This window comes from Callospermophilus lateralis, chromosome 1, assembly GCF_048772815.1.
Source record: "Callospermophilus lateralis isolate mCalLat2 chromosome 1, mCalLat2.hap1, whole genome shotgun sequence".
NCBI lineage: Eukaryota > Metazoa > Chordata > Mammalia > Rodentia > Sciuridae > Callospermophilus > Callospermophilus lateralis.
Window position 1 is genome coordinate 33,204,744 of NC_135305.1, and position 26,129 is coordinate 33,230,872.

The following is a 26,129-nucleotide window of genomic DNA, read 5'->3' on the forward strand; positions in this document are numbered from 1 at the left end:
GGGAGTCAACCCATGCCCATCCTGGCTCCAGCATGGGCTTGGCGGTTCCTGGACTGCATCTGTTTGGAGGCCAGCGTGGTGCTCTGAGCTCTGCTATGTGCTCTGGTTCAAATCTCACTGCAGTATTTGCCAAGGGCCTATTTAAATTCATTGGCTCCAATGAAACCTGGCAGGCTGAATATTGTTCAAACAAGCAGGCTACCCCGCCTGGTTTTAAAATCCTATTAAACATTTTATTAGCAACTTTACTATATTGTTATCATGAATTTGGCCCATAAATACCACCTCTGCATACATATCTATCTCCATATTGGCAAAAGAAGATAAATATATAGGCTCTAGTAATTGTGAGCTTAACTCAGTAAGTGATCTGTCTATGGTTCCAGCCCTACCTGTCTGCCCCCAGCCTTGCCATTCACTCCAAATGGCACTTGTGGCCCAAGATTGACAGTGCCAACCTGGGGGATTCATACAGGGCATTCCTATGCCCCCTGCACCCCAACATCTCTTCCTTATCAGAGGAATCAAGCACATTTAATGGGCATAAATCATCCCTTTCTAGTTCTTTGCTAGTAGTTAATTTAATTAACACTAAAAAAAATGTCTTTCACCTATACATCTTTTTATACTCCATCATTCTTCCCTTTCCTGTTAAATCACTATTGCCTTGCCCACTGATAGCAGGAGAATCTGTCTCCATGTCCTTTTCAACTTCACAGCCATAGAATAGTTGTAATTGTGGCTGATTCCCACAAGAATGATACTGTACCAAGGGAAAAAAAAAACTAGAAGCTTTTTAAAAATAGAAACAATTCAAATGCTCTATCTCTACACCTTTTTACATAAGTATCCTTTGTTTCTTAAATACTACAAATATCATTTTTTAAAATCAGAAATGCTATCTTATCATATTACATTGTTCCTATTTTGTATAACAACCAAGGGCAGAACTGTAAATGTATCACAAATGTTTTCTCTGTATATTACATCACAGGTATTTAAAGATCCTAAGACTTTTTTTTTTAGGGAAAAGTGTACTAAGTTTAAAAAAAAAAAAACCCACCATACATAAACAACTCATTTTAAATTGAAAATTATCCTTAAAGAGGGGTTAAATATAATAGGGGCTCAAGACAGATCATGGGATGAAAAGGGAAATCATGTTGGAAAATTGAGTTAAACACAGAAGATTAAAAAACAAAAACCAAAAAAAACCTGTAGCCTTCCTATATCTTTCCTTGTTTTTCTAATTAAGGATAGATAAGAGGCTTCAACTTTATTCAAATGGCAAATAAAGACGAATAATGGGGAGATAAATCACAAAAATCAGTCACTGAAAAGGCAGCAGGCAAACAAATCTGTCAGCATTTTTTTTAAGTGACCATTGAACTCTGGTCTAACATGGCAGGAAGGAGCAGGCCGCTTTGCCCCGATTCACACTGGACAACCAGTTTAAATGCACCAAGGACACAGAGATAGGTCTACATGCAGTACCAGCACTGCCAGACCCTTTGCTTATCAGATTACAGTCTACAGTTTGATTGGGGACCTGAAGCAGGGCCTGAGGAACAGTTTCTTCATGCAGACTACCTGCTGAGGATGCCCTTATTACCTGTTGGTTCTTTATTCAAATAGCATTTTAAAACACCAAAACTGACTGAGCTTTAAATGATTTTTTTACTGAAACACGATATCTTTCTCAATAGATTTTTTTCTGAATCTCAAAGGCAAGTAATGATTAAAATAATGTCTAAAACAATAAAAGGTATCTAAGTGCAGGCACACACAAAAAGCGACAAGAGCAAGTAGGCTACATTTTTGTGTCTTCCAAAGATGAATTCCAGTTAGTCACTCTGCTAAAAAACATATATATAGAAGAAAAGAATACATTATAAGGAATAAATTTAAAAATTTTTAAATAGACATAAAATCAAATTATACTGATTCCTCTTTGAGAAACATGATCAATTATTTAGGCACATTTTAGCATTTTCTTTCATTCAATTATAATTCTTAGGTTTTAGATAAAGTACACAAAAACCTCTCTTGATGTGATTATAACATACCCCCCCACCCCAGCAAAGCAAAAATTAAAAGACGAAAACAGCCCTTATCATTTAAAAATATAAAATTATTCATGATGTAGGCAAGAAGAAATAAAAGTCCACAGGATTCAGCCAGAATATGGCCAAAAAACAGCCAACATTAATATCTGCTGTGCCAGCTGAATTCAAATTAACCCAATTTTTACATGTTAATTAAACCAGCTATTTTCTTCTTATTGTATTTTTGCTTCTTAAATAGTAGAGTCTACAAGTGATTCCCAACAGACTTGTTCCAACAACAATGACGTATTCATTTACTTCTATTATGACCATACAATACAGTAACTGAGCAGTAATTTTTCACAGTCAATTACATGTGTGGTTCTTTATGCTTAAAGATGCTGAAATAATGTGTACTATAGAGCCATATGCCTGAATCTCTAGTTTGCCAGAAGCAGTTGCCTGGGTAACACATTTTCTCTCCAGTTTAGCATAACCCTTCATTGAATATCATTAGGTGTCATTAAATAGCAAACATTAACATGAACTTCAATATACTACTTATATAGAGTCATTTTACCCATGTAAACAAGTGCTCCATCATTTATAATAAGCTTAAAATAGATTATGATTTTCTGTATTTAAGAACATGAAAAAAAGAAAAAGTACCCACGTGTTGATTCCAAACTGAATTTGCAAAAATTTCTGGTAATATATGAGAGCTCAGACCAACTTCCAGGGATAACATTTCTTATCAATATGGTCAAGATAGTCAATATAAACAAAGAAAAATTAAGCTTTCAAATTTTACTCAACACTAAAATACTTCCATCCATTGCATCTCGAACCAAAGATTGTTTCACCTTCTTTTGTAATTGGGAGGGCACACACTTGAATTCATTAACAAAATGAATTGAAGGAATAAGGTGTTTAAAATCAAGGTACACAGAAAATATGGGATACTCTGTGCATTATCTAAAATTTTTTCCAGCTTTAGTGGGGTATACTTGACACCCAAAAATTATATATCGAAGGTATACAAGATGATATCTTGATATATATATACACTGTGAAATGATTGTGAAAATTAAGCTAATTTATATATCCATTCCTCATATAGTTATCTCACAGTTAAAATAATTTAAATATTTAAAGTTTAAGGAAGGATTATATTGCTTACATTATATCAATATATAGTTTATATAGAGAGTTCTAGAGGAATGCCTGCATTAATAGTAGTGGCCATCCTAAACAATCTCCATCAGCCCTGTACCACATGCTACCCCAAATAAGCATCCATGACTAAAAAAAGACAATATGATTTTTGTACAAACAGTCTCAACAGTCAATCCCTTCACTTTCCCAATAGGATTACCCATCCTAAATCATGGAAATATGTTGTTTTTGAGATGCATCGTAATTCCATATAAACCTAAGGTCTTAACCTACACAGTCAGGACTTTTCCTCTCTCACCATATTACAAAGTCTTCCAAATGTTCAATGTCGATTTTGGTGGGCACACATAAGAAGAAATGAATCATCAAATGGCACTTCTACCCCATTTTATTTTCATACCTCTCCCAGTAAAGAAGAAATGCAGGCTTCAAAACCCTGGAAGTAAAGGTAGGGGAACTGACTGAGGTTCAGTGGCAGCATCCACACTGTCCAATCAACCTAAGGATAACCGAAAAGAAAGCTCTGCCAAGAGTGAGTTAGTTCTTAACTGTGGAAAATGAGATCCCACAATTCTACACCTGCTTCCTAATCCAAAATAAGAAAAAGCACAAAATGTTGTGACCTTGCCTTAGGTGGAATGCTTCCACCTCCACTACTCCAAGAATATCCCTCCAATGGCAAAGGTGAACAAAACATCAAGCACATGTCCAATCCAGGGCCAAGAAGTAGTTAGTTGGCAGGAGAAAAGTTTCTATGCAGCAAATCATAAGAAACCAATGGACAGAAAGGATAAATAAATCTTTAAGACACTTTTAGGATATACTGGGATCAGTAGCAACTCAGTCACATCTCTGATGCCTCAATGATAATTCATATCCTGAATAATTACCTAACACTGTGATTTCAAATAAAATGTTTAAAAATATTGATGTGGCTGTGTCCCTGTAGTATGCTGTTTTTAAGTCCTTTGGGTATAGACCAAGGAGAGGGATAGCTGGGTCAAATGGTGGTTCCATTCCAAATTTTTCAAGAAATCTCCATACTGCTTTCCATATTGGCTGCACCAATTTGCAGTCCCACCAGTACCTTTTCCCCCCACATCCTCACCAACATTTATTATTGTCTATCTTCATAATAGCTGCCATTCAGACTGGAGTGAGATGAAATCTTAGAGTGGCTTTGATTTGAATTTCTCTAATTGCTAGTGATGATGAACATTTTTTCACATATTTGCTGATTGATTGTACATCATCTTCTGAGAAGTGACTCTTCAGGTCCTTGGCCCATTTATTGATTGGGTTATTGGGTTTCTGGGGCTTAGCTTTTTGAGTTCTTTATATACCCTAGATATTAGTGCTCTATCTGATGTATGAGGGGTAAAGATTTGCTCCCAAGATGTAGGCTCTCTATTCACCTCACAGATTGTTTATTTTGCTGAGAAGAAACTTTTTAGCGTTGAGTCCATCCCATTTATTGATTTTTTAATTTTAATTCTTGTGCCACAGGAGTCTTATTAAGGAAGTTGGCCTGACCCCACATGATGGAGATTACGGCCTACTTTTTCTTCTGTTAGACACAGGGTCTCTGGTTTTATTCCTAAGTCCTTGATCCATTTTGAGTTGAGTTTTGTGCATAGTGAGAGATAGGGGTTTAATTTCATTTTGATGCATATGGATTTCCAGTTTTCCTAACACCATTTGTTGAAGAAGCTATCTTTTCTCTGATGCATGATTTTGACACCTTTGTCTAATATAAGATAACTGTAATTTTGTGGGTTAGTCGCTGTGCCCTCTATTCTGTACCATTGGTCTACCACCAGTCTGTTTTGGTGCCAATACCATGCTGTTTTTGTTACTATTGCTCTGTAGTCTAGTTTAAGGTCTGGTATAGTGATGTCACCTGCTTCACTCTTCCTGCTAAGGATTGCTTTAGCTATTTTGAGCCTCTTATTTTTCCAGATGAATTTCATGACTAATTTTTCTATTTCTATGAATATACTTTGTATACAACCAAAGATATGAAAAATTGTGCTCTATATGTGTAATAAGAATTGTAATGCTGTCATATATAAATTTAAAAAAAAGAAAGCTGAGTTGTATAAACTGTAATGCATAGAAAAAGTAGTCTAATAATCCAAGAAATATTAGGAATAAAAACTGGAAAAAAAGTGATTTCTGTTTATATTCTGATTAAATAAGGTATTTCTAGATTTTACCAAAAATCTGCAATAAAGAGAATATTATCCCCACCCCAACCCTAATACTGATTAAAATTTTATTACATGAACATAATTTGCTTAAGAATTGGCACAAGATCTGGGATCTGGTAAAGAAAAACATATAATTTTTTCATATTATATTTTGTTGTACAAATAATAACAACAAACTACAATGAAATTCACCTATTAACACAGGCCACACATGAATGTAGATTTTCATTAGAATAACCAAAAGAATTTACTATGACTGAGTCTAGTTCTATTTAGGTTTATATGTTATTTTATTCTATGGAAGAAAACAAGAAAGAAAATCTGTCCCAATTGATCCAGCATGTTCCCCCATCTTTTTTCCACACTATCTCTGCATTCTTTAGCAAGTCCTATGTGGAAAGGCCTCATAATAATTCCAAGCTTTTATAAAAGTAGGCAGTTACAAAACAGAACAGCAATTGTAAAAGATAATCAAAATTAGACACTGTTGGGAGTGCTCTGTAGTTTTGCAAAAGCTAATTAAACTATAAGACTGAGACTCTATTGCTTTTTCTGGGCACAATTATTATAGAAAAGCAACATCGAGATTTTAATGCTTTTTTTCTTCAGGAAGTTGGTGACTTTTCTTTCTTAACTTAAAAAACAACAACAAAGAAACAAAAAAAAAAACCCTGAATCAAGCAAGCACTGAATGAGGAAATCATAAAGTGACAAAAAGAGGGTTTCCATATGAACTACATGTTCAGCAAATCCTCAGATAGTTTCAAGAGGGGTTTTCCCTTTTGTGAATCTAAAAATTACCTTTTAAATTAACAACCTGAAGAGTAATGTAAATAACTAAAATGTATAGAAAGAGAAGAGGCATGATTACATTTATTCAGCTCCTATGCAGAAGGCAGGAATTCATCAAACCAGAAGCTACAGATGAGAGGGGCAGAGGGCAAGTGCCTAAAGGAGTCAAGTTCACAAATATCTTGGCATGTATTTCTCAAGTGCTGTCCCTTGCAGGGGATTGGGGGTATGGCAGGAGCCCCCAAAACAACACAGGATCTCATCCTACGGGTGATGTCCTCAACACAAAGAATCCCTCAGAATACTTTACAATAACTAACACAACTCTAAACTCTTATGGAATTAGCTTAGTTGGAGAAAAGTAAAGACAGGAAATTAAAAAAGGTTTGCTAGAAGTTTTAGTACTTGTTAAATAGAAGAACTGCATGAAATGTTACAGTGGTCCTAAGAAGAAAATGACAACCAGGGATTGAACATGTAGAAATTCCATACTCAACCAGAGAAATATGACATTTTTTTTTTGTACTGGACATGGAACCCAGGTGTGCTTATCCACTGAGCCGCATACTCCAGCCCTTTTAATTTTTTATTATTTTTGAGACAGGGTCTCACTAAGCTGCTTACAGCCTACTAGGTTGCTGAGGCTAGCTTTGAACCTTCTACGCTCCTGCGTCAGCCACTCAAGCTGCTGGGATTACAGGCATATACCAACATGCCCAGCTCATCTCTTCATCATTTTGATAAAAACATTTCACACATGCACGGGACCTTATGTGTTCAATACCTGTAGCAAATATTTATGGAGTACTACTATGTCCCAGCCATGATCTGCATGCAGATTCAGCATTAAACAAATTAGAAAAAAAAAAAAATCTCTGCCTTCATGGAGCTTATCGCCAAATGTTGGTGGAGGGGGACAAATTAAAGCTATTAATAAAACCAATGTGTACAAGATAACCACTATGAGAAAACCTAAAGGAAGTGAGTTTGTTTCTTGGGGAAGAGACTTTCAGAAAGAAGACAGAGGCAGCACAGGCTCCTAGGTAGGACCAAGCTTGGTGTGTTAAAGGTGCAGCAATAAAACCAACAGTGCTGGAACAAAACAATGAAGAGGAAGAAGTGAAGTAAGGGGGTGCAGAATACAAAGCAAAAAGAGCACTGGCACTGAAAGGTTCCACTGGCCACATTCTGGCTGCTGTGTTCTGCAAGGAAGCAAGAATGCAATCAGGGAGACTTGGAAGTCTTTTCTTTCTTTCTTTGGTTTTGGGATCAAACTTAGGGATGTTTTACTGAGCTACATCCCCAGTGTTTTCCATTTTTTATTTGGGGATAGGGTCTTGCAAAATCGCTAAGGCTGGCCTCTAACTTGCAATTCTACCACCTCAGCTTCCCAGTATCTGGGATTACAGGCACGCAACACCACATGGGACTGACTTGGTAAATCTTGGAAAACAGCCAAGACAAGACAGTCACACCTGGGACCAGAAACGTAACAGCAAAGGTGGTAAGAAGTGGTCAAATTCTGTGTCCAGAACCCTATGATTCAAAAAATAAAATTAGGCTGGGTACAACAGCTCACGCCTGTAATCCCATTGGCTCATGAGGCTGAGACTTGAGGATCTTGAGTTCAAGGCCAGCCTCAGCAACTTAGCAAAGCCCTAAGCAATTTAAGGAGACCCTGTCTCAAAATAAAAAATACAAAGGGCTAGGGATGTGGCTCAGTGGTTAAGTACTCTGGGTTCAATTCTCAGTACCAAATAAAATAACGAAAAATGCAGGGTCACATTATTGAAGAGTACTGTTGTGCTATAGGAATGCATCTGAAGAACTAGACCACTGGAAGCCAAATGCCATCACCAGCTGTTCTGTATCAGAATTTGCATTGCTACAGAGTGAACAAATGAGAGCTTTACTATTTTTATTTAATAGAATTTGATTGTTTAAAATGTACATTTGGATAAATCTGCAAAGAAAATAAAAATGAAGCAGCATTGCAGTGGAAAGCATGTTTGCTGACCTACTGGTAACCACCTTTACCAGCAGCTGCTGTGTGGCCACCATCACTATCTCTGCTATACACCAAACATGGGCTATATGTTAGAAACCAACCTGATGAGCTTTTCCTAAGCACCTAAGGAGATGCCCTGATCAGGGAACCTCAAAATATTAATCCTTCAGAGAAAACCAAAGCAGTTATTAACTTAGAAAATTCTTTATAGTTTTTCTAGTAAGACTTTATGAATCAAGACCAATAACAGAACTTGTCCCCAGATTTTCACTAGTTGTGTCTGTCTTTCTTGGTCAACTTCCCAGCATCTTTCTTATTCCTATTGTCCTTGCTGGTATCATGAAGCCCAAAGAGCAGCTGCTCTTACTGTCACCTTGCAAAGAACTCAGACACGACATGTTGGTGGCAAAGCCAACTATATTTGATGTAAGATCAGAAGTGAGATATGAGAGAAAAGAAGGAAGCAAAGACATCTCCAGAGTTTGGGGCCTGACAACTGCAAGATGGAGTGTTCTCAGGCAGCAAATAGGAAAGGAAGAGAGAAGGCTCAGAAGCCTAGCTTACAATACTTGAGGTTTGAGAGACCTATGAGACAGGCAAATGACAGATCTCACAGAAGCAGCTGGATGAATACGTAACCCTGGAGATCATCAGAGAGAAGAGTTTGAGATGTAAAAGTAGACATGATGAAGTGCTTAGAGCCATGGCACAGAATGAGATCACCAAGAACTAGCCAGGGAAAACGAGAGAGAGGTGGAACCAGAAAAGGGGACTAGGAAAGAACTGGCAGTGAGTGAGGTACTAAAAAAGAACACGGTGCACTGAAATTGAAGAGAGTATTTCAAGAAGGTGTGAGGGAGCAACTGTGTCAACCTGAGCTTTAATATTATCACTGGATTCTACTGTGTGGATAAATTTAGTACTGTAGCAGGGGAAAACTGAGGAGAGCAGACTGAAGAATGAATGGACACAGAGGACTTAACTGCAAGGGCCAGACGAGAGAAATCTTTTGATGAGGGCTGCAGAAAGAAGAGAACTGAGATAGAAGCTTAAAGGGAAAGTGGAATCACGAGGTTTTCTTAATAGGGAAGAAATATCAGCAGGTCTGTGTGCTGCCAGGAAAGTCCCCAGGAATAGGGAGAAGTGGGAGGGGACAGAAGAAGGGAAGGAGACAAGGAAGGGATGCGGGCACATTATCTGTGAGTCAAGTGAGATGGAAAAGCTAACTAAACTATCTCTTAAATGTTATTTTGCCCAGTAATCACACATAGGTATTTACTAAGATGGAAAATAAATAAATAAATAAAACAGGCTCAGAGAGAGAGATCAGTACACTTGTCTAAGGTCTTATGACTTTTAACAAGACCTAGTATGATGCGAAGGCTTTCTCAAACACTATTAGTTCTCCTTCCACTAGCCAATGTCTTTCCCATGTGAAAGATCCACTGTATCTAAGGGCAGCAGTTAGCAGAAAGAATAAATGAGTCTTGTAACATAGAAGTCCCTTCCCTGCATGATAAGGGAAGCAGATAGTCTAAGAATTGTTTGATGCAAGAAATGGAGGAACACAGAAGCAAGCAAAATGATATTCGGAGGGTAGTTAGGGTTCATATATTCATTACGGCATGTCCAGTTCTCTCTGACAACTGTCCTAACATTTGGTCAGGGAAAAAAGACTTATGACTTGAATAATGTTATAAGAACTGGCCTGTCAATCCCCAAAAAACGAAGGCCAAATGTTCTCTCTGATGTGTGGATGCTAACTCACAATAGGCCAGGAGAGGGAGGAGTGGAGGTTCACTGGATTGGACAGGGGAGGATGGGGGAAAGGGAGAGGATAAGAATGAAAAGACAGTAGAATGAACTGGACATCACTTTCCTGTGCTCATATATGAATACAGAACCAGTGTAACTCCACACTATGTACAATCACAAGAATGGGAAGTTACACTCCATGTATGTATGATATGCCAAAATACTTTCTACTGCTGTGTATAACTAAAAAAAAAATACAAAATTTTTTTTTAAAATGGCCTGCAAACTTGAACAGGAATGAGAATAAACTGAGGAAAGTATACAATGCATATTGTTATACTATGCAGTCATTAAAAAGAAGTGAGCAAGTTTACATATTTATAGGATGATCTTTAAGATGTATGGTTAAGAGGTAAACGAGGGTGAATGCAAGAGCAGTGTGTATGCGTATCTGTGTGTGTGTGTGTGTGTGTGTGTGTGTGTCTTCCCTGGGGCTAATACTATGTATACTGTGATGGTTAACTTCATGTCACTTGACAGGGAAATTGGGTTCCCAGATTAAACATCACTTCTGGATGTATTTATGCAGGTGTTTAGGTTGAGATTAATTAATGGGTATACCGGCTAGAAGAGATTGCTCTCCCCAGTACTGGGCAGCATCCAATCCATTTCAAGCTTGAATGGAAGGAAAAAATGGAGAAAGGGAAAATACACTCTCTGCCTGAGTGCTTGAGCTGGGAAATCATCCACCATCAGACTGGGAACTATACTATAAGTTCCCTGGTTCTCTGGCCTTTGGGCTGACAGGGAACTACACCAAGGGCTTTCCTGGGTCTCTAGCTGTCACAGGGCAGATAGTGGGACTTCTTAGCTTCCGTATTTGCATAAGCCAATCCCTTATAATTAACTTCTTCATGTATGTCCTACAGGTTCTGTTTCTTGGGAGAACATGAACACACACATCCGCATATTCTTTCTTCCTCTCTCATATTAGTGTATATATGGTATCGGTAACTTATATAGCTGTCTTTTGTTATAAAAAGTGAGTAAAATATAAACACAAATATTCATACTAATTTTCTTATATTTAGGGGAGAAATATTCTGTGAAAGGAGAAACCAAAAACTTAAAGCAAACAGAATGTCTTCTGAAGGGGAGGGAAGAGATGGGGTGAGGTTCAGGCATACGTCAAACTTCCTTAAGTACACCTCCCTTCTGCTATAGACTTTAGAAACATATGTTTTACATATTCAAAAATTCAATTAAGCCTAAAAGAGAAAAGAGCGATCCCTAAAAATTGAAAACAAACTGAAACGAATGAGCCTAACCATATATCAAGTTGGTGGCAAAACCACACAGAGAAATGGATTATTTCAAATAACTTCTATGCATTTCATAGACTGCAGTATAAGTACAAATAGAGCCGAAAAGAAACCTTAAACTTTATTCAGTAGCTGTCAAAAGAAATACAGGTGTTACATAATACAATACAAAATTATGTGATTGTTGCTGGTAATGAAGAATAAAGAAATGAATAGAAAAATCAAAAAAATAAAAATACTCTGAATGTTGCCAGCTCATCCTTGAAGTGGAAACACCAGTATGAAGACCCCACACCCACTGAAAAAGCCTAATTCATTGATAAGACCTCAAAGTTAATGACAGCACAAAAGTAAGAAGTACACCTAATCTCAGACTGTGGTGTCTAAATAACTGCTCATTTTAAAAGAATAAGAAGCCAGGTGGGGTGCACACCTTGTAATCCCTGTAACTTCTGAGGCTGAGGCAGGAGGATCATAAATTGGAGGACAGCCTGGGAAACTTAGTGAGACCCTGTTTCAAAATAAAATAAAATGGGCTGGGAATGTAGCTCAGTGATAGAGGCCCTGGGTTCAATTCCTAGCACCAGCAGGGAAAAAACTAGAAGAACAAGAAAGAGAACGAAAAAAAGGGGAGGGAAAGGGAAGGGAAAGGAGCCATGAGTTCATAATACTAAAAGGGACCCTATTCCTATTCCCCACCAAACAACAACAACAAAAAAATTCCTAACACACTGAACCCTCCAGAGCTATTACAGAACCGACTCCTCATGATGAAATTGGCTCAAACCAAGGAAGTAATCAGGTCTAACCCATCTCTAACCCTGAAATCCAGACCCACACATCCAACAGCTTATCTTTCCAACCTCATATCTAACAGGTATCAACACCAACAGGTCTTAAACAACTCTTAATTTTGCTTCCAAATTTCCTCCCCTAACATTTCCTATCCCAGTTGCTAGAATTTCCTCCTCTATATTTCATATCCAACTCATCCAGAAAATTCCAGATCTAACCATCCCTCCCCATTCCAAAACCAACTCCGTAGTCCTTCCTTCGCCAGTTACGCGGATTGCCTCAGGGGCCTCCTGATGGATTCTCTTTCTTCCATTCTTGCCAACTTCATTCTATCCTCTACAAATCAGCCAGGGAGATCCTTTTAAAATTTAATGCAGACAATATCATTCCCAAGCTCAAAACTCTCCAATGAGTTGGACTGCTCTTGGAATAAAATTCTACAAAATCTACACAGTTTGTCCCCACATAGCTTTTTGGCTTCTTCCACTCTCCTCTTGTCATCCTTCTGTAGCCAAAGTGGTCTCCTTGTTGCTTCTCAAACAGACCAAGCACTCACTCTTCTCAGGGTCTTTGCTCTTATTCCCTCTCCCTAGAAGGTTCAATCCTAAGTCTCCCATGGGTGACTCTGCCAGGAATGAAAGGCTGTACTATCATTCCTCAGAAGTTTCTACCCAAATGTCACTTTTCAGCGAGATCTTCCCTGACCACCCTACCAACTACAGAATGTTGTGGACTGCTACCCATCTCTACGACGCGGATACTACATTCACATTATCTGTTTGCTAGGTGAGAGCACAATGTTTCTGATTGGTTTAGAACTGTGCCTGAAATATAGCTGGCGTTGATAAATATTTGTTAATCAACTTAATCTGAAATTGACCTCTATTTTTCAAATATCAACGTTTTTTCAGATTTCTAACAAAAGACTACTTTATCTTACCACATATCCTTTTTTATAGAAATTAGGTTTCTCAATCATTTCTAAGAGTTAAATTCTTTCACCAGTTGTCTTCTTTTACCTCTTGTGTTTTTCCAGGCTGAAGGTCTCAAAACTTTTCCATTAAATTGCAAATGAAGTCTTACCTCAAACCCTTCATTAAAATCTGAGATTTATGTATTTACTAAGAAGTCTCAGATAATTAAGCCACTATCAATGAGAAAGCTAACAGGTACAAAATCTAATGTTTTGCTCTTGGTTCATTTAGTGTTACCATAACAGAATACCTACAACCAGGTAATTTATAAAGAAAACAAATTTGCTTTTTATATTTCTGAAGGTTGAGAAGTCAAGATCAGGGTGCTGGCCTCTGGTGAGGGCCTTCCTGTTATATCCTAACATTGCCAAGGGCATCACATGAAGGCTAGGAATACAGCTCAGTGGTAAAATGCTTGCCTAGCATGTGCAAAAGGCCTGGGGTTCAATCCCTAGCACCGGAAGGAAGGAAGGAAGGAAGGAAGGAAGGAAGGAAGGAAGGAAGGACAAACTCCTCACAGCTTAGTGCAATATAGTTTTAATTTAAGGAACTGTCACATCCCCTGCCTCTGATACCAACATTGGTAAACAAAGAGATTTGCAAGTGGCTAGGAAATATATTTTATTTCCTTTATTTTAAAATTTGTGTTTGGTTTTTAAACATGTATGGTCTAGGTAAAGCAAAACTTGATAACTGGTGCAATCTGTCTCTCCACATTAACAACCAAAGAAAGAAAGAAGGCCAAACAATATTTGTCTTTCAAACAATTACTGCGCACCATGATAAAATAGAAATAAAAATTTAAAAGGAGGGCTGGTATTTTAAGTTGGCCCGGAAAAGCACATATTATGCAATGATAGCTCAAGGTTCAACATTAAGAACAGGAAAAAGGGAAAAAGAGTCCCAAAAATGACTCTTGAGTTAGATACATATATATATAGAGAGAGAGAATGTGAGGCTACAAGGCCAGATATTTTTTTCTTTCTTCCTTTCTCTCTTTCCCCATGGGTGTGTGTGTAAATATATAAATAAAATATGCATATTTTATTAGAAGTGTAAGGCCAGTTTTTCTAAATAAACCTATGGAAGAAAATCAAAGTAGCTCTCAATGGTGGTCTACCTTATGTGGGCCAACTATGAGGACTGAATGGTGAAGATTCTTTCTAAGAATTTTGTAAGGGGTATCTATCAGAACTTCTAGGTAAAGCCATACGCAAAGCTCAGTTTTAAATGTTTTTCTTTATGCATAGAAAGTTTCATGGTAGAGCAGATTGGACACAAACCAGAAAAAATGGGGACCAAATTCTAGTTCTCCCATGCACTAGTAATAAAACTTTGAGAAAATTATTTAACCTTCCTAATTCTCCACCTCCCTCTGTAAGAGGATGACAAAAATTATTTTAAGGACTTGAGTGAAGATTAAATAAAATAGATGGAAATTGCTAACACCAGATCTGCAATGCTATCTGCATGCTCAGTAATTATAATTTCTTTCATCTTGTGGTCTAACCACCTAGGAAGAAACACTGTAGCAGAGCTTCTACCCACAAAGTATTTTTGTTTTAAAAATTCTTTAAGTAGTAAAACTGCACCTCCCCAGCCTCCCTGCCTCTCTGCAAAGATCCCTATCTCCCCACCAGTATAAAGTGGAGTCCACCAAGATCAATCACAACCTCCCTCTATGCTGTTGAGGGTGGCCTCTACACAGGCAGCCCCACAGACCTGTATCACCCACAGCTAATCCCAAGAGGCTCTGCACTTTCCCTATTTTGTCATCATCTCCCGGACACCCTTCTACTGTGCCTTCTAGAATCACAGTGCAAGGTGGGCAAAATCACCTCCTCAGTCCCTCCCATCAAGAGAATCCTTCCAGGGCTGGGGCTCTGCGGTAGAGCGGATGCCTAGCATATGTGAGGCCCTGGGTTTGATCCTTAGCACCATATAAAAATAAATGAAATAAAGACATTGTGTCCATCTACAACTGCAAAAAAAAAAAAAAAAAAAAAAAGCTGGAAAAAAAAAAGAGAGAGAGAGAGAATCCTTTCAGAGCTCCTCTTCCAGTGATCTTCTCTCTACCCTTTTCAACTACTCACTTCTACTCACATGGTAAGATTCTAAACTGTTGTCATTAACAATAGCTCCTTAGTCTCAATTTCACATATCTTGCTTTTGGACCAGTCCTTTAGTCTTCCTGCCCACTCCTTCTTATACCCCAACTTCAAAGATCTTCAACCACACTGAACCCTACAATTCATTAAGCCTACCATGTCTCATTGCACCTACGCCAGCATCTTTCTAAATCTACAGTCCATCATTGTAATTGCTCCCTTGTGGGCCCCATAGCTCCCTGAAATCTTTCCTACTCTGTATTATTTAATGTATTTTTAATTTAATATATTATTATTATTATTTATTTCTAGTTCTATCCAGCCCCTCCTAACTCCATGCCTGGACCTGTGCAGCTAAACTTCAACAGAAAAAACACAACCATATGAACTGGTCTCAAGGTAAATTTTATGACCACAAAACCTCTGGTGCACTCCGGTGGGACCTGTGCAGCAGTCCTGATGCTCCCTTATCCATTCAACCTCCCAACTTCCAGATGACAATTTATTATATTATTCTCTTTCCACAAACCACTAATACCTCAACCTGTACTCCCCCTCCTCTATTTCCTGGAGAAAAATCAAAGAAACCAAAGGAAACTTTGTTCCCCAATCCACCATACCCTCTATATATACTACTACATCTTCACCCTCATCTCTGCTTGCCCTTCAATTTTTTAAGCTCAGTGTTAAATTTTAGACCCCTTAACATGCTTATAAATTACTGAGGATCACAGGAGTTTTTATTCATGTGGGTTATATCTATCACACTTTACTATATGAGAAATTAAAACTGAAAAAAATCTTTAAAATATTATTTCATGAAAAAGTAAATAAATCTATTACATAGTAATATAAATATTTGTATGAAAAATAACAGTATTTTCTTTAACAATTCTGTGAGAAATGCAGTTTTATATCTGCAAATCTCTTTAATGTCTCACTTAATAGAAGACAGCTGTGTTCAATCGGCTGTAATGCGTTCTTTTGGTTGAAGGATATGAAGAATTTCACCCTCATACAGATTCACAGTTAGAAATGGGAGTATTTTAATTAACTTTTTAGATAACTGAGGACACTTTTCTTTGACACAACAACAAATCCCAACAAATAAGAGTTGAATAAAGGTTAGTTGCAATGTGGAAGTTGAAACCATATCAAGGAACTTTACCATACCTTGAAATTTTAAAGTTCATAGGTCTATTGTACACTTTGAAAAGATCATTTATACATGCATGATTCCATTATCAAACACACACTGGTCAGCTGAAAAATTTTGTTTCACTAAGTTATGTTGATCTTCCAAATGTTCTGACATTTCATTAAATCATATTAGAAGATCTACATTCATTAGTGTTGTTACCAGTGACTTCAGAAAAGTCCTGAAATACCAGGACGCTATCTTGTGAAAATTTTAATTCTTTCAAATAAGTAATTCTTTTGAATAAAAGCAGTATTTCATGGGGCACGGGGGGACTATCTCAGCCGGTAACTCAAGTGTTTTTCTGCAGACCACCATCATATTAGAGTAAGCAGAAGTTCTTACATGTACTTCCCACTTGTTCAATTTTCAACCGATGTGTACTCAACAGTGAGATTTTTAAGTCAGCAGAGCCCTCAGAGGACTTAATCACCTCCCAAAGGTCGCATCTATGAATACTATTCTTCTGGGGTAGGTTCCAACATGAGTTTGGGGGAACACCAACATCTGGTATTAAGGTACCAGCAGTTTTACCTATGCAGTTTTTTTTCAGTTGAAAATAATCAACCAAGTGAAAAGGGTGTATTGTATTAGTATTTAGCATTATTATGTAAGCAGTTCTGATCTCCTACAGAGGTCTTAGGGATTTCCAGAGATCCGCTGACCACACTTTGAGGGCAGCTGTTCTAGATGAACTCTGCATGTTCTTACAAGAGGCCAACCTCCTAGACAATCCACCAGAATGTCTTCCCGTCCTCCTACACTGTCAATTTCCTGCATTTCCCACCAAGGCCTGTCCATAATCACACATTATGTTATTTACCCACCTACAAAACACCCTCCAGTGACTTTCCCCTTTTGCTCTGGTTAAGGCCCCATTTCTCATCTTCCCTTTTCAGCAAAATACTCCAAAAGAGGGCTTAGATCGGTAAGTAGGAAGAGGCGGAAGAGGAGGAAGGGTATTGGTACATATGAATGAGATATGAAATCAGTACCTAGTCATTAATCAACCCTTTCTGGAATTTAAAAATAAATAAATAAAACCTAGGCACCTGACATTCCTAAAGATCTTCTAATACATCAGCAACATAATACCAACCTTTTTAAAAATTCTTTTTAATTTACTCTTCGTAGACAGTGTCTAGCCACCACATTGCACGTACCCCCCTATGATTTCAGACATCAAATATTAACACGAAGTGAGTAATGCAAAAAGAAAGGGGGTTAATCAGACATCTTCAGTGAAAGAAAAAGAAAATAACACTGATTCAATGAGAGCTGTTAATGAGGCTTTTTGTTTTGGTAGATTAATTTGGGAGTCTGATGACTACTAAGAACATTTAAGCTTCTCAGGTGACTGCTGTTGATTATTATCAAGTTTTTTTGTCTTTTTTTTTTTTTATTAAAGAGGTGCCTTTGCTTAATTCTACAGTTTATGAATTTTAGGTGTTTACCTCAAATCTGTGTCCACCCTCATAATGTAGAAAACTTTCCTCATTAGCAAACTGAAAAAACTCCTCTTATTGATTTGGGATTGTACTTGACAGATGATGAGCATTTCAGGCTGTGAACTGCTGATGTTTAAATACATTACCCTAATACTCTTTAAGCATTGCCAATTGTAAACCTCATTAACTCCCAGCATGTGGCCAAGGCCTGGATTTCTTCACTACAGCCTCACAAAGTGAAAACAGGTATATAAAAATGATTTTATCATCAACATTATTATATCCTCCTTCACCTTGTGAAGTATTTAAAAGGCTGTACTTTCATTCCTCAGAAGGATAAATAGCGAACTTAGGAAAAGCAGTGAACACACTCTGTTTATACAGGCTACCCATTCTGAACTCCTCAATTCTTTTTTATCTTTTCTTTTTTGACACCTTTATTCCTCAGGCATCAAAATCTAAACTGTCCCAGGAGTGACTCTCTACACTCTAAACAGAAAGAATTTATTTGAGGATGCTGATCATATTGCTATCATTTTGATTCAACAAAATGGGGGCTGACAAGGCAGTACGTTGAACCACTGAACCTATCAGCCCATCACTAACAAATCAGGATGTCTGACATTCCCCTTTGCCAAAGGGCCAACTTTTGTTTGCACATTGTGTGTTCTAGAAGGGTGTGAAGAGGTTCCACACCTGAGGTGAAAAACAAACATAGTCGGACTTCTGCATCCATGGGTCCCAAAACCTATGGATTTAACCAACCCCAGATAGAAAAATATACAGGAAAAAAAGTTGCTTCTGCACTGCCCATATGGACTCTTGTTTCCCTGTCAATTCTCCCGGAACAATACAGTATAACAACTATTTATGTGTATCAGGTATTATTAAGTAATCTAAAGATGACTTAAAGTACAGTGGAAGATGTGCACAGGTTATATGCAAACACTAGAGCATTTTTATAAGTGACCTGAGCATGTGCAAATTTTGGAATAGCCGAATCCTGTGAGGGTCCTGAACCAATCCCTCAAGGATACTGGGCAATGACTGTATGTGGTAAAGGGATTTGTGATCCTAGCAAGCCAATTAGATACTCCATTCAATGCTGGCCCCACTACCACACGGACAGGGGTCCCTGTACCATGCAGCCAGGCAGCCAGGCACTCAACAACTCCAGTTAATCCTCAACGCCACTTAGTCTTCCCAGGTGAGAAGGTCTGACATTAGTGAAAACAGTTTTTTAGCCTTAGAGCCCTGTGAGGAGACAACAGTTAATAAAAACAGAAGCGTGTTTGCAAATCTCAAAGAGACCCAAATGAAATTTATTTTCACCTTACTCTTAATAAGTTGTGTGAACATTGTATAAAAGTCACACTTCAGTGATATTCAATGCTTCAGCCCCATTTTAAATGAAAACCAAAATCACAACTGAATCTAAGAGACACATCAAAAGTCATACAAACAAATCCAAGAGCAGACAGTCCACGCGTTCATGGTGTGATATTATCAGAGTGTGTGGGCCCTGAAAAGCCCTGGAAGACACATCTCCTCCTCCCCGAGATGCTGAGACAAGCCCTCCTCACTCAGGAGGCCCACCAAGCAAAAGACCCTCACCTGGGTATTCAAAGTGTTTTCTCACCTCCCTCAAGGAACTTTATAAACTGATTAAGCCAATTATTAAGTCAATTAGAACAGTGGAACACAGGGAAATCTAAAACACAACAATGAATATTAACAAGGATTACGCTGTCACACAGGCAAAACAGACCAATCCCCTGGTTCAATGGCTCTCCATTGATCTCTAAGGTAAACACTCCAGCTATCCTACCCCACAGTATTTATCCAAAAGAACCACAATCAGAACTATGATACATGTATACCAATGTTTATAGGATGCAATTCACAATAGTTACGGAATCAGACTAGATGTCCATCAATAGATGAATGGATAAGAAAATGGGTATATATACACAATAGAGTTTTACTTGGTCATAAAGAATAAAATTGTCATTTGCTGGTAAATGGATGGAACATCATACTAAGTAAAATAAGCAGACTCAGAAAGACAAGGGTCAAATGTTTTCTCTTATATATGGAAGCTAGGGGAGAGGGAGGTGAGGGAGAGAAATAGAAGTGAAATTTTTTAAAAAGTCGGGGGTGGGAGCTGGCTCATAAAAGCAGGAAGGGGATCTAGAGGAAGGGAAAAGGGGAGGGCAAGGGAAGTACTTGAGAACAAAATCTATCCAAATTATGCAATGTCCGTGTATTAATATGCCACAATGAATCCCACTTGTACTAATTAAAATAATAATTGATAACAACAATAGAAGATCAGCAAACACACTGTCAGAACAAGGATGCAGAAGGGTAAAGGAAGGTTCTAGAAAAGAAGATTGATCAAATTATGTTATGTCATGTACAAATATAACATAATGAACCCCAGTCTTGTGCATAACTATAATGTATCAATTAAGGAAAAAAAGATAAACACCCCTATCCTTAACATGAAGTATAAATCCCTACATGACCCACCTCACCTACCTCCAGGCCCATGCAATCCAAAAGTTCCAGGCATGCTAGCCTCTGCGTTTCAGAATGCATGGTCTTTGCAGCCACTGTTACTCTACCTGCAATGTTTTGTCTTCAGTGCCCCCACCCCTCACTTCTATGTCATTCACAAGAAGTCTTTGCTGACCTCTCAGTCCCAATGAAGCCCCTATTTCCTGCCTCTCATACCATGTCTCTCTTCGGGTGATCATTCTGCCTCTTCTTCTTCCCTGTGTCTGAGTCACATCTCCCTCTTCCCCTAACTTATAGACACTTGTGATAGAATTTAGGACTCACCCCAGAAAAGCCAGGGTAATCTCTTCATCTCAACAGCCCAATATTATTAACTTAGAGTTCTCGGATTAACACCTGTTTCATTAAATTAGAAGCTTCCAGAGGACAAACACTGTGTTTTTCCAGTTGCTGTGTTTCCTGGACACACATAATAGTGTCAGGCACAGAGACAAGACTCTCAAGCTGCTGAATGACTGCTGGATAAGCACCCAGGGAGAAGTGCCCATCAGGGAAGGCAGACCAAGTCACCACTTAATGAACCAGTAAATCAGAACTAAGAGAGCTCCAGCAAACAGGATCCCTTAGCCAATGAGCTGGAAATGAAACCTTAAGTTCATGCAGTGCACAGGCACCTAACTTCCTGCCCAGAGTTCACCTGAAAACTAGACATAGGTGAAGTTTTCAAGAAGGGGCCAGGCTCTGAGGGAGGCAGTTCACAGCAGGAGTCTCTGCCTGGGAAATGTCTACATCAGCCGAACACTACCACTGAAAAAAAGCGTTTTGTTTTTTGTTTGCTGGATCAAAATGCCTCTCATACCATGTCTCTCAAATCAAAATGGCCTTTGAACAAAGAAAATTCTTCATAATCATAGGCTTTCTAATTGCCCCCAAGGGGTGGAGGGGGGATCAGCTGCATAAGTGTATTAGTTTTCTACCATTGCTATAACAATAATAAGGAAATAAAACCATTATATTGAAGAGATGTCTGCACTCCTATGTTCACTGAAGCATTATTCACATTATCCAAGACACAGAAACAACCCAAATGTCCATCAACAGATGAGTGTTTAAAAGAAAATATGGTGTCTATACATAATATTATTCAGCCTTAAGAAAGAAAATTCTGTCATTTGTGACAATATGGATGAACCTGGAGGACATTATGTTAAATGAAATAAACCAGGCACAGAAAGACAAATACCATATGCTCTCACTTGTACGTGGAATCTAAAAAATTTAAAATCATAGAAGCAGAGAGAAGAATGGAGGTTACAAGGGGCTGGCACAGGGGTGTGATACTAAGGCGATGCTGGCCAAAGGACACAAAAGTTTACACAGGAAGAACAAGCTCAAGAAACTCTTTGTGCAACATGGTAACCATAGTTAATAACAATATATTATACACTTTAAAAATTACCAAGAGAACTTTTAAATGTTCTCAACACACAAAAAATGAGTTTGTTAGTTAATAGATACGTTACTTAGCATGATACGTTACTTGGCCATTCCACAATGCATGCAATTTCAAAACATCCTGGTATATACCATAAATATATATAATCTTTATTTATCAATTAAATTTAAGTAAAGCAAATTATCACTGGCCAGATATCTTAAAACAGAAGAATTTATTCTAACATTCTGGGAACCTGAAGTCCTAAATCAAGGTGTCAGCAACACCAGACTCCTCCCACAGGTTCTAGGGGAAAATCCTTTGGTTCTTCCAGCTACTCATGGTTCCAAGCATTCCTTGACTCATGATCCCATCACTCCGGGACCCTGCCTTTGTGTTCACACTCCTCCTCCTCTTCCCTGTGTCTGTGTCAAATCACCCTTCTGCTTCTGTCTTATAAAGACACTTGTGAGGGAATTTAAGGCCCACCCAGATAACTCAGGATAATCTTTTCATCCCAAAATTCTTAATTTTATTAATCTGGAGAGATCTTCTTCCACATAAGGTATTTACAGGATCCAGGGATTAAGCAGAGAAAATTCATAGGGGGAAAAATCCAAAGTCATTCTGCGAAGTGTCCTACTTAATTCTGTATGGTATAATCTCTCTCCTCCACCTTGCAGAATGCCTTTCCTGGTGATTTGGAATCATCATATTCTGTCTCCTATATCCATATCATTTAATCATATATGAAATTTTAAAGGTGATCTGAGCGAGGGAAAGGTGATAGAAAAGTTATGATCACAGTGGTATGTTTAAGTTTACTCATAATTCTACACCTGCCTTGAAAAATACCAGTGTACACACAAATACCTTCATACTACCTCATCAATTACAATTGTTTTGTAAAATTGTACAGAGGTCTTTCAACTAGTCAAAAACCAAATACATGAAATCACTAATTGTGAAATGACCACTAAAGGAAACTTTAAGGGTAATATTTATAAAAGAATGTGTTAATGATAATAAGTAGAGAAAACGTTCTTAAGAGGTAGAAAAGTGTATATTTAATAACTTTCTGATCATTAAAGCAACAAAAATAAGTTTTGAACAAAAATAAACATACCCATCTTTGGTCTGATCCACCACGCCACTTAAAAGTTCCACAGTCTTTGGATTAGGCTGGCTTTCTCCAAAAATATTCAAATATCGAGTAACAAAGTCATTAGGAGACATAAAAAATTCACCATTTTTTTCAATGCTTGCATACTGTTAAGAAAAGGGGAAAAAAAGAAATGTTATTTTATATACTTGATTCTCTAAAGTATATAATCATGGGATCAACATGTGAAAAGCCTGAGAATATTCAAAGGATACTATCAGATATGAAAATATACTCTTTACAATTGCAGTTATCTCCCATGTCACTTCAAAGAAAAAAACAAAACACATTAAATTTGTCAAATTTTGTGCTTACACCAGTGGTTCTCAATTTTAGGCAATTTTCCCCCACAAGAGACAATTTTAATTGTCATAACTTGGAGGAAAAGAATGCTACTAGCACCTACCGGGTAGAGACCGGGATGGTGATAAATATCCTACAATAACTCACAGGCTGAGACCATGAAAACAGAATTGTCTAGTCCAAAATGCGAACAGTGCTGAGAAACCCTGGTTTACAGAAATTTAGAAAGACAAATTATAACTTGTTTTTTGGCAAAAAACTAAAAAGTGTAATTAATTATAAAACTAATTGAGGGACAGTGGGATGAGATGGTTCCAGTGACCTGGGTTCTCACATAAGAAACACAAACCCAAATTCATGTAAACAGTGAAGCAAAACTTAAGCTTAACCAAAGCGTAATGCCTCTCACAAGGGGTTTTTCCACTTTAACCAATCAAATGTTTTCTTTGTCTTGCTTCCTGAACACTTTATAAAAGTTCATGCCCCCTTGATGGAGCCCTGAACTGCCAGTGGTCTAATGTGCTGCCCAATTCATGAAATCTTTGAGGGCTCAAAGAATGCCTGAAAGTTAGGGTTCCCTCTCAACAGAAGTCCCAGAGGTAGCAAATACAAGAAAGGGTGATAAACTCAGCTGAAATGCAAACTCTGAGCCACGGTGCGGGTATCAACTGCTGCCCGAGCTAATGTTCTCTCCACCCTTGAGCCCTACACAGAGATGGTCAGTAAGAATCAGCTGGCATGCCATGCTTCTCCTCCAGGTCTTGCCTTTCGTAGGACACATTCCAGCTGGAAGGGGGAACCCACTGACTCGGGTTCCCCGGATCCTCAAAGGCTGTGGGAAAATGCTGAGAGCAATGTGCCAATCAAGATGTCCTCATGGAGCAGAAGACCCCTGAGCCAAGAAATTAACTTTGAGGGAGGAGAGGACAGTACAGCTAGGAGAGCAGAGCTAGCTAGGTGACGGAACCACAGTGACAAGGTGCACAGTGAGTGAGGTGTGAGGACAGCATCTCCCCTTCCTCTGGATCCCCAGAGTTCAGTCTGATCAAAACTGTTTTTACAAATCATTTCTTTTTCTACATTTTAAATCCACTGTAGACTAAGCCTTTGCTTAGATATTTGAGAATAAGCTTTAGAACCTCTTGAGCTAGGGTTGTGTCTCTTACTACCTGAATGGTCTCATCGAACATCTAAGTTTTCGGGGCCTCTGACTCTATATCTGAAAAGTAGGCATAACAATATTACTGGTTTCATTAGGCAGATGCTTTAAACAAATGAGATAATAATTTAAAACACTTAGTACTATGTTCTACACATAATAGGGACTTTATAAAAGTTCTAGATTATTGTTTTTTTTTTCTTTGTCCCTCTGAATGATAGCTGCCATTGGTACAGTACCAGGGCAAGGATGCAATCAGGGGTTTTCTTTCAGCACCAGCTACCAAATCCTGGCCCCACCATCAGGGGAGGACCTGTGAATGTGCTAGAATATACTATTTTCTTTTCTTTCTTTCTTTTTTTTTTTTTTTTTTTTTTTTTTGAGTGGGGATAGGCACTGAAGATTTAACCCAGGGTCACTTTACTACTGATATACATCTCTAATGCTTTTTTTTTTTTTTTTTTTTTTTTTGAGACAGAGTCTCACTAAGATGCTGAGGCTGACCTTACAATCCTCCTGTTTCAGCCTCCCAAACTGCTGGGATTACAGTGTGCTTGGCTCACTGTTTTCAACTAACATGTTTTTAGCATAGTGCAAGAAAAAAGATGGTCCAGTAATCCTACCATTCTTCAGTTAGAATTTGTTTCAGCTTCTGGGACATATAGAAGAAAGAATATATTTTAATTTTCCTAACTGAGGCAAAACAAGCTTGAAATATAAAGGATATGCCAATACTAATTACAGCAATCCTATGATCCAGAGTGTGACTATGTTTCCTTATGACACTAATTATTTTAAAACACAATTTAACTTTTCTCCTACCAGTAGACAGATTATTTCCAGTTTGGGGTATTTTAAATAAACCTAAGGTAGCCATTTTTGTGTGTAACATTTGTCCAAATTCCTGGCAATTTTCAAAAGCTAGACTCCCAGAAAAGAAACTGTTAAGTCAAAGGAGAGGAACTTTAAGGCTCTTGGTACTTATTATCACGCTGCTCTTCAGAAAAGATTGTACCAATTTACACTCCTACTGGCAATGTGTGAACATGCCCTTTCCCCGCTTTGTCTATCATATTTGTTGCAAATATTTTTCCAGTTTGATATATTTATAATTGAGTCTACAGATTTATTTTCCTTTACAATTTCTTCCAATACTTTTCTAAGCTTAAAACCTAGTCTTTCTTCATCACCAGACTACATATTCACACACAGGTCCTCTTAGTTTTTTTAAAGTAGGGTTTCCTTTAGGTTTTAGTATACCAGTGCTTTATTTTTGTGTGTGGTCTGAAGGTAAGAATCCTCCAAATTTGTTTTTCCCACTTAATCTTGGTTGTTTCAGAACCACACATGAAATCATTGTTCCTTCCCTACTCTTTAGGACACCTGCTTTGCACATACTAAACTACCATATGGTCACTAGGGAAAGCCCTGACAAGCAGGCTTGATCTCCAGCAACAGGTCTAATGAGCTGGCCATGGCTTCCCAGGGAAAACATTGTTCTGAGACTGCCCCGAACTTCACAGGAGAATGGCAGCACAGCATGGATTGAGAGTTCTTGTCATTGCTGCAATGGGAAATGTTTCAGGATCATCCTCTCAATGGATCTGGCTACTCTTGCAAGATTATATACATCTTACTTGCTACAACTAGAGGGAAAGCTCTGTCAGAACAGGAATTATTTTCCTGTCTTTTTCACTGGTATGTCCTCAAATTCCCAGA

At 38.0% G+C, this 26,129-nt stretch overlaps 1 protein-coding gene and 1 non-coding gene across 4 annotated transcripts in view; both read right to left on the reverse strand.

Moving 5' to 3' along the window:
* Positions 1-26,129, reverse strand: part of Slc25a13 (solute carrier family 25 member 13) — a 178,825-nt gene that overhangs the window by 121,132 nt on the left and 31,564 nt on the right. For 2 of the 3 annotated variants that reach the window (XR_013088677.2, XM_076833883.2), the window contains exon 3: positions 22,913-23,055. Coding sequence is in view for 2 of the 3 variants with exons in the window: in XM_076833883.2 (XP_076689998.1) it covers positions 22,913-23,055 (143 nt within the window). In the remaining variant the exon portion in view is untranslated. Of the gene's footprint in view, positions 1-22,912; positions 23,056-26,129 lie in introns of those variants that run through there. The other variant, XM_076833890.2, reaches the window with a different exon arrangement.
* On the reverse strand, positions 24,611-24,738 carry LOC143384220 (small nucleolar RNA SNORA30/SNORA37 family). Its single transcript, XR_013089278.2, has one exon. It is a non-coding gene; the product is annotated as a small nucleolar RNA SNORA30/SNORA37 family (small nucleolar RNA).